This window comes from Notamacropus eugenii, chromosome 1, assembly GCF_028372415.1.
Source record: "Notamacropus eugenii isolate mMacEug1 chromosome 1, mMacEug1.pri_v2, whole genome shotgun sequence".
NCBI classification, from domain to species: domain Eukaryota; kingdom Metazoa; phylum Chordata; class Mammalia; order Diprotodontia; family Macropodidae; genus Notamacropus; species Notamacropus eugenii.
The window spans coordinates 558,277,679-558,290,993 of NC_092872.1; the positions used below are offsets into that span (position 1 = coordinate 558,277,679).

The following is a 13,315-nucleotide window of genomic DNA, read 5'->3' on the forward strand; positions in this document are numbered from 1 at the left end:
TGGTCTTTATGAGTGAATTGAGATAATGGTGCTCGTAATGTGTATATTGTTATAGCCCTGTTAAGCCTTCTTTTCCTAGAAAAAGAAGCTGTGGGCAGGAGCCCCTGGAGCCTGCCATCAGACGAAAGCAGGACGAGTTTGGAGTGGAGCAGTTCTCATGAGCTGAAACAAGGAGCAGGAGCAGAGAGCTGCCTGTGTATGAACCCAGGCAAGAGCTGGGAGTGGTCAGCCCACAGAGGAGAAGCCATGGGGTTTGGAAGTCAGTCTCAAGTCAAGATGAGAGAGGACTTTACTTAGACACGGTATTGATTAAGAAGATTGTTATTACTGTGACCTAGGGGTGGATGGTGTGATATTTTGAAAAAAGAACTTTACTTGGATACTTGGTATTAAGGATGTTGCTATTATTATGATACATATATTATATATATATATATATATAATCATAATATATGTCATATATATCATATATTATAAATATATATGTATCATATCTCGAGAGAGAATGATATGTTTTACTTAAGGATGTTTCTATGAATGTTATGCTTTACTTTATTGACCAGTGTTTTAGTTTGTTGTTGAATATAAAGAGAGTTCATTATACTATGCGATTAGACCCTCAAAATCAGTCACAGCAGCAGTCCTCAGGCTTGCTGACGTGATTGACTCTACAGACAACAAAGAGCAAGTACAATTATTCAGCCTATGAGACTCACAATTCCTTCTCTCAGTTCAATTCAACAAACACTCAAGTGTCTATTATGTGAATTTCAATGAGCTAGATAGAGCATTTATTTGTAATTATATCTTAACATCCAACACATTAGTCAATAAAATCTAATACTTCTATTAATTAGAAGTTAAAATAAGGATCTGCTTATCTGAGACATTAGTAGGTGAAAATTCTATTACCAGTTATGTCCTATTACAATAAATTTCAAAGGTACAGATTACTTGCAGGTAGTGTACGGTTTACCAAATATAGTAGCTGACCACATACCTAGACTTGAGAATATTTTCATTGTAATTAAATTCTCAGTAAACTTATACTTATTTTAATGAGATTTTGAGTGTCTCCATTACCCTTTGTAGGCGACAGAGTGAATAAGAGCACTGGACTTAGAGTCATGATGACCTAAATTCACCTAATGGTCTCAGACCCTGTTTGCCTCAGTTTCCTCATCTTCAAAATGAGTTGGAAAAAGAAATTGGCAAATCCAGTATCTTTTCCAAGAAAACCCTAATTGGCATCATGAAGATTCAGACACAACTCAACAACAACAACAACAGGTTCCCACATATAATGGGTACCATATTGCTCACCTTCTCAATGGGTAAGTGAGGGATTGGAGAGAGAGAATTTAGATCTCAAAATACTTCAAATGAATGTTAGAAGAGGAAAAAAAATAAACATGCAGTAAGATATTTCCCATCTATCCCCCCACCCATCTATTTTCACATGTATTACCTGATCAATGGGCAAATCTATTTGCACATTACTATCATCTTTCACATGGAGTGCTCCTTCCATTTCTTTTCTAGGGGTTCGTGCTTGATACACATCACCTTCTGGAGTAAAACACACACACACATTTAGGGAACTACATACATTAAGTCACTGAACTACATTTACATTTGCCTTAGAGAAACAACCTGATATTAGTATATAGCATGCTGGTCCTAGAGTCATCATGCTGGGAATCCTCAGCAAATCACTTAATCTTTCTAATTTTAAGTTTCTTCATTTGCAAAATGTGGGTCGTATTTTCACTACCTACTTCAGAGGGCTGTTGTAAGGAAAACACTTTGTTCACCTTAAAAATTTCATAAATATATGAAGCTACCATTTTACTCCTTTAAGTTGTAGTACAATAGGTAATGCACTTACTCTGAGGTTCCAGTCCCACTCCTGATAATTATTACCTGTATGACCTAAAGTAAATCACTTAACCTCCTTTGGTGTCAGTTTCTTCATTGACAAAAAGAAGGCATTAGACAAGATGGCCCCTGAAATCCCTTCTAGCCCTACACCTGTCATTAATTAGTCATGATACAGAAAAGCAAAATATGCCTTCTTTTTTCTATGAAGCAGATAATATATATTATAGTATAATCTCACTAATTCAAAATAATTGAAGGGTAAGCCCATCAGACAAGATTCAAAATGTCATTTATAGATTATTTTAAAAGAAATGCAGTTTTATTAGTTGCAGATATATACAGAAACTCAAAGAGGCTTAAGAGGGGGTTAGCTTGTTTTAATGAGTAGGTTATCAATGATACGTAATTACTGAGCACTGAGACCCTAAGCCCCAGTCCTCAGCTGCCTCATGGGGACCTTGTCTTTATTACTGGCAGAGCTGGAGTAAGGTATCTGCACATCCCAGGAAAAGTAAGAAAAGTAAGGCCCTTCAATGTTCCTGCCTCTATGAATCTATAAAACTTTTTTTCAAACATTTGGTACAGTGCAAAGAGTGACAGGTTTAGAATCAGAGGATTTAGGTTTGAGTCCCAGCTTTGCCCATTTATTACCTATGTGACACTGGACAAATTACTTAACCTCTCTGGGCTTCTATTTCCAGTCAAATGAGAAAAATAAACTAGATGATCTCTGACATTCCTTCTGGCTTAAAATCTTCAATTTTATAAAATTCTACTTAAAAACAGACTCCAGTGACCAAGCACGACCTCACAGGACTAATGATGAAGCATGCTCCCACTCTTCTGACCAAGGGGTAATGAACCCAAGGTACGGAATGAGACATACATTTTTAGACATGGCAAATGTGTGGATTTGTTTTGATTGACTATACTTGTTATAATGATTCTCCTCCTCCTCCCCCCAGTTATTTTTTATTGAGGGAAGAACGTTTGGGGGAAAGAGGAGCTATCAATAGTGTTGCCCAAAAAAAAAGACTAAAAAGAAAAATGGGTTATGGAAGTAAATTTTAAAATGCACAGAAGGGAAAAGAATATACCTCAAAGGGGAACACAGACAAGCAGGACAGCTTTGAAAGTAACATGCTGAATTTATTGTATACTTTTTTTAAAAGCAAGTTATGTATCAAAGATTCATGGTTTCATGTATAATTCTCATTTTCTATTCCACTTTCTATGTAGAAATGTCCTTTTCTGAGGGTTTATTGAATTCAGAATAAACAAGCAAAGAAACAAACATAAATAAACTCCCACATGCCAGAGAGAGGGATTCTCTGGTATCAAAAATAGGTGCAATGTTGAGCATCTTGCCTAATTCTAGTTCTGTTTAGCGGACACTGAGCTCCCATGAATATCAGAAATTCCCATGACAGTCAAAACAAAACTTTGTTATCAAATGATGCCCCACCAACCAGTGTCTACCCACAGTTTTTTCTGTCAAAAACTTCTCATTTGAGGAACGCAGCCTAAAATCAGGGGTATTCTGTGGTTGGGCTAACAATGTCATTTCCCTTATGATGGCCTGATGCAGATATGCCGCCCAGAACTGAGATCTTGAAGATTAAAACATTAAAAAGAAAAAAAAATCCTGATGAATTGTGAGTAGTAGTTAACCAGCTAAGTAGCACATCTGAAGGTGTGTTCCAGTACCCTGCCTGTCTCGCTGCTGAAGCAAACAGCTGAGTAGTATTATAGAGATAATGCCGAACTAAAAATCAAAAAGACCAGAGTAGTCTGAATCCTGCTTGAAGCATTTAGCAACCAGATGATTCTAGGCAAGTCACTTATCCTCTTCTCAGCCTCAGTTTCCTTATCTGTAAAATGGGAATAATAATAGCACCTATTTCCCAGGGTTGTCATGAGGATTAACTGAGATAACACATGTAAAGTGCTTTGAAGACTTTTAAAAAGGTGTATAAATCCTAGCTGTTACTATGTATAATAATTATATACAATAGAGTACAAACTAAATTATCATGAAAATATTTATTTCAATTTCAGGTACGTATAGCTCCAACAAACACGTCTTTTTGCCCATCATTAGTGGTCAACAGTAGAAAACCAAAAGCTGCTACAGAAATATTGTAAGTTCTATACGGTATTTTATATTTATATATTTTTGTTTTCTTTTATATATTACTCTTGTATTCTCCTTCAGGCTATTTAATGCCTCATCACTCCTTTCAGTCTCTTATTTAGAAGGACTGCCTACATTTTTCAGAATTCATCTTGTGGCCTTCTATTACCCATAATGGTCTAACTCTGGGCATTGGAACTTTTCCCCAAATAATACTAGAAATACACTACTAGAAATCTTATCAACATTTTTAAAAATTTTATCTGATTGAAAATACAAAAAAAAAAATACTAGCATGTTTGACTACATAAAGCAAATATAAGATTTCCCCTTACCTGCACCATGTAGACTTAAAGGCTCTGTATAGCTTGGCTTCTGCTCTATTTTTGCATAGTATACTGAGTTCTCACTCTCTTTTACCATTTCTTCATATAAGGGATGATCTACTACTTCTTTTAATTCCTGGTTAAAGCATACATTGTAAATAAAATAGGATTAAGTAAACCTCCTGGTCCAATAAATCTAAACAGTCTTTCTCACTGGTCTGGTTTGAGGTACAAGATTCATGAGAATAAGCAACAGAAGTTGGAGGTTGTGGGGGAAGTGTCAATCACCTCTGAGGAAACCTCACCTCCTCCACTGGCTTGATCCCAAAGGGCCTTGTACTTCCCACCTGTAAAATGACAATAATAATTCTGTTATCCCTTCCTTCCCAGAGATAATACAAGGGTTAGCTAATTACTAGGAGGCACTCGACCTCTCGTCAGATCATGAGTGTCTCTAGCATCTAATATCTAGCTTGGATATTATGAGGACAAAAGTTAAACAAGAGCCTTCTTTCATTTTTCTGAGCCTCTCTTCAAATCAAAATAACAGAACTGTTTAGAAAAGACAACAATTATAAGGGGCAGCCAGGTGGCACAGTGAATTGGCCCTGGAGTCAGGAGGACCTGAGTTCAGATTTGGCCTCAGACACTTGACACTTAACTAGCTATGTGACCCTGAGCAAGTCACTTAACCCTAATTGCCTTGCCTTCCCCCCACCAAAAAAAAAGAAAGACTCAACAAGGAACTTCTGTCTAGGCATATGACATGCAATAAGCATCTTTGGTACAGAAATAAAATATGTGGCATGTAAATTTGGAGGTATACTGAAAAAGAATTAAAATGGTTTTTAAAATATATAATGGATATTAGATAGTAATATAATAGACATTAATATTCTTCTAGGTAGTTATAGAAAATCACAGCTTTGCTCAATGTGCTCAATATATTAATGCATAATACATAATAAAGTATACTAATCAGATAATATATTGTTAGAGCTAAAACAATATTTTACCATATTCTGCTCTAACAGGATGTCTAAAAACGACCATGTTCAATTTAAGCTCTTTGAGGGCAAAGACTATTCTGTGTCTATCTTTGTATTCTCAGCACTAGCTCAAAGCTTGGTACATACTAGGTACTTAAAAAATATTTGTTGATTGATTGTTTTTATTGTGTTCTCTACTAACACATTTCAACACGTGACATGATATATGTGTGTGCACCTAAATATCAGGTGTGCATTTGTTTCTTGGATTGGAGCTGTGATCATACCAGGGAACTCTAGTAAAGAAATTACTTCTGCCAATACTAATCATTGACTACTCCACATTTTGCATTCTTAAGAGAGTTGTCTAGCTCAGTGAGAGACTGAGTGACTTAGAGGGAGTACCTGAACTCAGGTCTTCCTAACTCCAAGCTTGGTCCTCCGTCTGCTATGATGTACTACCTCATGAATATGTACACACAGGTGATGATGATGATGATAATTAGTATGTATATAGTACTAAGCTCTTTACATGTGCTGTCTTATCCGATCCTCGTAACAACCCTGTGAGGTCTATTATTCTTCATTTTACAAACTAAGGCTGAGAGAAATGACTTACGTGGGTCCAGTTCACAATCAAAAAGTGTCTGAAGTAGGGTTCCAATCCAGGTCTAGCTAACTTCAAGTCCAACACTCTATCTACTGTAAGATAGTTAGATAGATAGATGATGGATAGATAGATAGATGGATGGACAGAGTAAGAGAGGGAAAGACAGACACACAAATATATACATATATACATATGCACATATACTCATATATTTCTCACATATACACACATATACATAATACCTATTTATATATATTATAAATGTATACACATATATGTGTGTACATACATGTGATGAATTCACATTGATATCAACAGATATTTATTATATACTTTCCATGTGCCACATACTGTAATAGTTGCTAGGGATATAAAAACATAAACTAGATCTTGCCTTCAAATACCTTACATTCAATGGATACAATATGCATGTGTCTAATACATATATTAGACACATACATGTGTATATGTGTATCAATTTGTATAAATATAAGAATACATGAAGTAGATACAATGAATACAGCTACTTGGGGGAGGCACTGCTAGTGACTGAAGATATCAAGAGATTCCCTATATACAAAGAAGCATTTGAACTGAGATCTGGAGGAGGTGGAGCCAAGATTAAGAGTAATGACAGGAACTCATCTGAATTCTCCCAAATTCTCCTCCAATAAACTTTAAAGTAATGTCCCAAATCAAATTCTGGAGTGGTAGAACCAACAAAAGGTTGGGGTGAAATGATTCTCCATCCCAAGACTCAGCTTAGGAGGTCAGCAGGAAAGATGTCTCATCAGGGTGATGGTCAGACCTGGAGTCCAATGCAGACTCCCAGGCAAGCCAGCAACAGACTTTGGAGGTAGCTGCATCAGCCACATTAGCAATTTCAGGAGCTCTTAGACCCCTGAAAGGTGGGGGGAGGTGGGGGGTTAGATATTTGGACAGAAAGAGATTACAGGGGACCCTTTATTGACACTGGGTCTAAGACCCTATGGGAAACTATTTTCATTTTTGCATGTTTGATACCTCTGGCATAAAGGATAGAGTATCATAGTTGAAGTCATAATGACCTGAGTTGAAATCCTGCCTCTGAAGTTTCCTAGCTTTGAGACTACTAGCAAGGCCCTTACCCTCTCTGAAATTCATTTCTTTCACTGTAAAAAGAGGCTAAAAATAACCATAATGATGACTGACACATCACTGAAAAGGTCAGTTATGTTTTTCTTGATAAAAAGTCAGTTATTTTTAGTCTTATAGATCTGTTTTTACAAAAACAAAAAGCAATCTTTGCCCATACACAGTTCCAGTTCAAAGTCACAGGGCAAAGAGGAGCACTAGAGCTTGCAACCACAGGGGAACAGGGACCCTGCTCACAGTTCCTAGGAGAAGAAGACTGCTTGTGGTCACACACAGGTCAGATCAGTGACAACATTTCTCCTTAGAGCACACTATCAAAAACTTACAGACCCTCAGAACTAGCTCTGAAAACAGCAACATGAAAAACCTAAAACTTGGGACAGTGCTTCATCCATCCTGGAAACAAAACCCAACTCTAAATAAAGTTAAAAGTCAAGAAATAGGCTGGGAAAATAAGAAAAGGAACCAAAAAAAAGAACCTGAGCATAAAAAGTTACTATAGTGACAGGGAACATCAAGACACAAATTCAGAAAACAATGAAATTAAAACAGCTAAGTTCAAAGCCCCCCCCCAAAAAAAAAAAATGTGAACTGAACACAAGCCCAAAAAGAATTTCTGGAAAAGCTCAAAAAGATTTTCAAAATCAAATAAGAGAGGTAGAGGGGGAAATGGGAAAAACAAATGAGAGTGAAATAAGAAAATTATGAAAAGAGAATCAACAGCTTGGTAAAAGAGGCACCAAAAAATATTGAAGAAAATAATGCCTTAAAAAACTGAATCGGCTAAATGGTAGATAGATACATGGATGGATGGATGGATAGATAGATAGATAGATAGATAGATAGATAGATAGATAGATAGATAGATAGATAGATAGATAGACAGACAGACAGACAGACAGACAGATACATAGATAGATAGAAAGATACATAGATAGATACATAGCTACAAAGATAGATCCATAGATACATAGATAGATAGACAGACAGACAGATAGATAGATACAAAGATAAAAGGTGCAAAAATCCACTGAAGAGAACTCCTTTTAAAAAAAGGTGAATTGACTAAGTGAAAAAAAAAGAGGTACAAAAATTCACTGAAGAAAATAACTCCCTAAAAAATAAAATTGGTCAAATGGAAAAAGCATAAAAGTTCACTTAAGAAAATAATTCCTTAAAAAATAGAACTGGGCAAGTTTCATAGCTAATGACATCAAGAAACAATAAAACAAAATCAAAAGAATGAAAAATAGAAAATATGAAATATCACACTGGAAAAACAACTGACCTGGAAAATAGATCAAGGAGAGATATTTTAAGAATTTTTTGACTACCTGAAAGCCATGATCAAAAAAAGAGCCTAGATATCATCTTTCAAGAAATTATCAAGAAAAACTGCCCTGATATCTTAGATCCAGAGGATAAAAGAGACATTGAAAGAATCCATGATTACCTCCTAAAAGCAATCTCAAAATGAAAACTCCAAGGAATATTATAGCCAGCTGCCAGAACTCCCAGGTCAAGGAGAAAATATTACAAACAACCAGAAAGAAACAATTCAAATATCATAGAGTCACAGTCAAAATAACACAAGATTCTGCAGCTTCTACATTAAAGGATCTGAGGGTTTGGAATTTGATTTTCTGGAAAACAGAGGAGCTGGGATTACAACAAAGAATCACCTACCCAAGAAAACAGGATAATCCTTTGGGAGGAAGCTGGGGAATAGACATTTCATGAAATAGAAGACTTTCAAGCATGCCTGATGAAAAGACCAGAGCTGAATAGAAAATCTGAATTTCAAAGACAAGACTCAAGAGAATCATAAAAAGATAAACATGAAAGAGAAATCATAAATGATTCACTAAGTTTAAACTGTTTACATCCCTATATGGAAACATGATACTTGCAACTTCTAAGAACTTTCTAGTTATTAGGGCATTTAGGAGTATGCAGATACAGAGGGCATCAAGTGTGAATTGACTATAATGGGATGATTTCAAAAGAAAAATTAAATTAAGGGGTAAGAAGGGAGAAATACTGGGTGGGGAAAGGGGAGAGATTAGGATGGGGGAAGTTGTCTCACAAAAAGAAGTACAAAAGGAAGAGCTTTTACAGTGGAGGGGAAGATGGGGGATAAACCTTATTTAAACCTTATTCTCATCAGAATTGACTCAAAGAGGGAATGACATACACACCTAAAGGGAAGTAAGAGGGGAAAGAGATAAGGGCCTGATAGAAGAGAGGGCTGATTAAGGGAGGCAGCAGTCACAAGCAGAACTGATATCTGAAGCAAACTAGGAATTTTAAGAGGAGGAAAGTGGACAACTTATCCTGGTGAACAACTTATCCGAAAAAGATAGAAACAAGAGATGGAATCTTATGTTAAGAAATAGTAAGACGGCTAGTTTAACTAAGTCTGAAAGATAGAGAAAATGGAGTAATGCATACCATAGCTGAAAAGACTAGTTGGATCCACATTGTAAAGATCTTTAAACACCCAAACAGAAGAGTTTTTGATCTTAGCGTATTTGATCTTAGAAATAATGAGGAATCACTAAAGCTTACTAAGCAGACACTGACATGGTCAGACCAGTGTTTTAGGAATATCATTTAGCAGCTATGTAGAGGATAGACTGAAGAGGAGCAGGAAGAACAAATACAGGGTTTTGTAATACTACAGTAAAGATGTAATAAGCACCTAAACTTGTGTGGGGGCTACATGAAGAGAGGGAGGAGGATTATTGATTGTAAGAGATGTAATAAGGTAGAATTAATAAGACCTGAAAACTAATTAGATATGTGAAGTGAGTAAGAATGAGGAGCTGAGGATGACACCAAAGTTATGAACCTAGATGACTAGAAGGGTGGTGGTGCCTGCTACAGAAACTGAAAAATTCAAAAAAAGATATGGGTTTGGGAGAAAATATGATGAGTTCTCTATTAGACATATTATAGACATTAGGCAGCTAGACCGTACAGTGGATAGAGTGCTGGTCCTGGATCCAGGAAGACTCATTTTCCCGAGTTCAAATCCAGTTTTAGCTACTTACTAGGTGTGTGACCCTGAGCAAGTCACTTAATCTAATTTGCTTCAGTTTCTTCATCTGGAAAATGAACTGGAAAAAGAAATGTCAAACTACTCCAGGATCTTTGCTAAGAAAACCCCAAATGGGGTCACAAAAAGTCAGACATGACTGAAAGACAACAAAAACTGGACATATTATATTTGAGATGCCATCCAATCTAAATGTCTAATAAGACGTTGCTATTGCAAGACTAGATATGCAGAGACAGACTAGGGACTAGACATTTAGGTCTGGGAGCTTTCTGTGTACAGATTATAATTGAGTCCATAAGAGTTGATGAAGTCACCAAAAGTGAATGTAGAGAGAAAAAAGACAAAGATCCAGGACAGAACCTTATAATACACCCACAATTAGCAGTGGTATTTGGAAGATGGTTCATTACAGGAAGCATAAAAGAAGTTATCAATAAGCAAAAGGAGAAACAAGAGAGTAATATAATGAAAACCCAAAGAAGAGAGAGTATCCAGAAGCAAAGGGTGGTTCACAATGATAACTGTGCAGCCAAGTCAGGAAGGATAAGGATTAAGACCAAGCCAATCTGACTATTAAGAAACCGTTAGTGACGTTGAAGAGAGAAATTTTAGTTGAGTGAATAAATCAGAAGGCAGAGTCAATAAGAGGACACAGTTTTTCTATGAGTTTGCCCATGAAAGAGAGGAAAGATAAAAGACTGCTTAAAGGGATGGTAGGATTAAGGAGGGTCTCTTAAGGATGGGGAGATGGATAATTGTAGAAGGGAGCAGGCAATCTGCAGGAGGTTGTTAGAGGAAATAGAATCAAGTATACAGCTAGAAACATCATGGAAAGGAAAGGGTCTTCTCTTTGATGAAAGTAGGAGAGAATAGGAGATGATATTAAAAAATTTATAGAATAGTCAAGAAGAGTTCATGATGAATGACCCCTCTGCTCAGTAACATGAGGCAAAGTTTTCTGATGAAGTGGAATAGTAAGATAAAGCAAAAGGTTTATGGGAGAAGAGAAGGTCTGGAATAGCCACTGTGGGGATTATGACAGAGAATCAACGAGGAAGGAGCAAAAGGATTGCCATGCTGCAGCGAGGACTCATTTGAGATTAGACAGTAGAAATTTGAAGTAGATGCAGTCAGTATGGCATAACCCTCCAGCATCATTCAGGAGCTCACCAGTAGGATCACCTGGTAGGAAGAATCCTGGGTTGAGGATTGGCAAGGCATGAGTAACAGATTCCACAGCAGATGTCAGCGTTATGTTGAACTAGTTAATGACAGAATTGGAATTGGTTAGGTAAGAAAATGAAGCTAGAGTAAGAACAATGGTCTAGAAGACTTCTGAGGGGTAGAACTGTAGTTTACAATGAGAAGGAATAATTGGTTTAGGAGGAATGAGAATGGAGAGTGAATGCTAGGAGACTGTGATCATATAAAGGAATTTCAGAATGCCTGATCTGGAAATGGAACTCTTTGTGAGTGATTTCAAGATCAAGAGTAGATTGTCCCTGGGTGTGCTTAAAGCAGAATGGAGAAGGTTGTGGCTACTTTTTTTTCAGTTGGAATACATACCATAAAAAATAAAGTCACATCTGCAAGTTCATTGTAAGCTTTCACCTTACAATGAGAATAAACCCAAACATGAAAGAATAAGGAATCCACAAAGCAAAAAAAATTCAGGCAGGCATTTGTCTTCCCCACTTCATTACTAGAAGTCACCCCTAAATTCCTTTTAGCAGTGACCAGAAATGAAGCAGTGAATATATTCAGTGATGGAACCATGAAGGTTAGTTCAATTTCCCATTTCACTCAATATTACATAGTTAACCATTATGAACCATAAAATACCTCATTTTTCTTATCTTAAGGCACTCCTACAGTAAATGAAAATTATTACAAAATATTCAAACCTATCCATTTTATTTCATATTTTTGTTCATTTTATTAGAGTACCAATAAAGATATTTTTAGAAAACCAATCATTTGTATATATGTGTATGTATTCGTCTATTTCTCTCTCAAATTGTCCCTGTCACTTAAAATGTCTAATAATCCCACACCTCATAGGATTAATATATACATATACCATGAAAAACCACCTAGTTTTTCTTCCTTGCAAAAATAAGGTGTGAAAACAGCCCTTCACCCTCATAAAATCAAGTCCAAACAAATCTATCTATGTTCAGATTTTTTACTGTAACATTTGGGAAATTTTCACACATCAAGAAAACAAGATTTTAACAGAACTTTTTATTTTTTACAAACAGGAAATGGAATGTAGGTAGGTGTTTGTGTTTGTTGGGTTGGGGGAGGGTGTTGAGAGGAGAGACAGCAGTTTGGCTATGTATAGTGAATCCAAACCTTGCCAAACTTTGTCTGTGGTCGTGCAAGCTTTTTCTGTTCTTTACTTGAAAAAAAATTCTAAAGATACCAAATATTTACCTCCTTGCCTATAAAATAAAATTGAAAGGAAAATGACTCTCATTAAGAAGGGGAAACCATGACAGCCTAATTCATCTTTGTATACAGTACATAGTCTATAGGGAGTACATGTGCAGACACAGAAGATCACAGTTATACTACTGCTGCATCAGATATTTTATTCCAGTGTTAACTCACTATGAAATGTCTCAGAAATCTCTCCCCTCATCTCTCTTTCTTCTTCTCTACCCACTCTCTTATTCTTGTTCAAATTCTTCCTCTCTTCCTTCCCTCCCTCCCTTCATCTCACCTTCCTCTCCTTTTCCTTTCTTTGTGTCTCTAATTCTCCCCCACCTTTGTCTCTACAGTCCAATTTATCTCTCCTCTGTGCCCACTTTCTTGGTATCTCAAGCCCTAATCCATCTTTCTCTCTCTTTTTGTCCTTTCTTCCCTCTCTCCCTTCCTCCCTTCCTTATTCTCCCTTTCTCTTGTTATACCTGCTCTCCAAGGATTAGTATAACTAAGATCACCCCTTAGGTGATGAATTTTTTGGCTATCGTAACACAACACAGACAAAAATTTTTAAATGGTCATTAGTCTTGAATAAACACTTTCCACTTTTGCAGTCCTGATGACCAATTAGTGCAAAAGACAACAAAGGGTACTATGAACTTGCTTTTGCACATATATGATTCTCCATCTCCCATTTCCATGCCTTTGTACTGGCTCTCCTCCATGCTTGATATATACTTTTTCCTTACCTCT

The 13,315-nt window shown here is 36.5% G+C and overlaps 1 protein-coding gene across 5 annotated transcripts in view; it reads right to left on the reverse strand.

Moving 5' to 3' along the window:
* Positions 1-13,315, reverse strand: part of DCDC2C (doublecortin domain containing 2C) — a 188,322-nt gene that overhangs the window by 83,582 nt on the left and 91,425 nt on the right. For all 5 annotated transcript variants that reach the window (XM_072634294.1, XM_072634296.1, XM_072634295.1 and 2 more), the window contains exons 7-9: positions 4,647-4,688; positions 4,351-4,477; positions 1,469-1,569 (exon numbers count right to left, since the gene is read on the reverse strand). In XM_072634294.1, the coding sequence (XP_072490395.1) occupies positions 1,469-1,569; positions 4,351-4,477; positions 4,647-4,688 (270 nt within the window). The remainder of the gene's footprint in view (positions 1-1,468; positions 1,570-4,350; positions 4,478-4,646; positions 4,689-13,315) is intronic.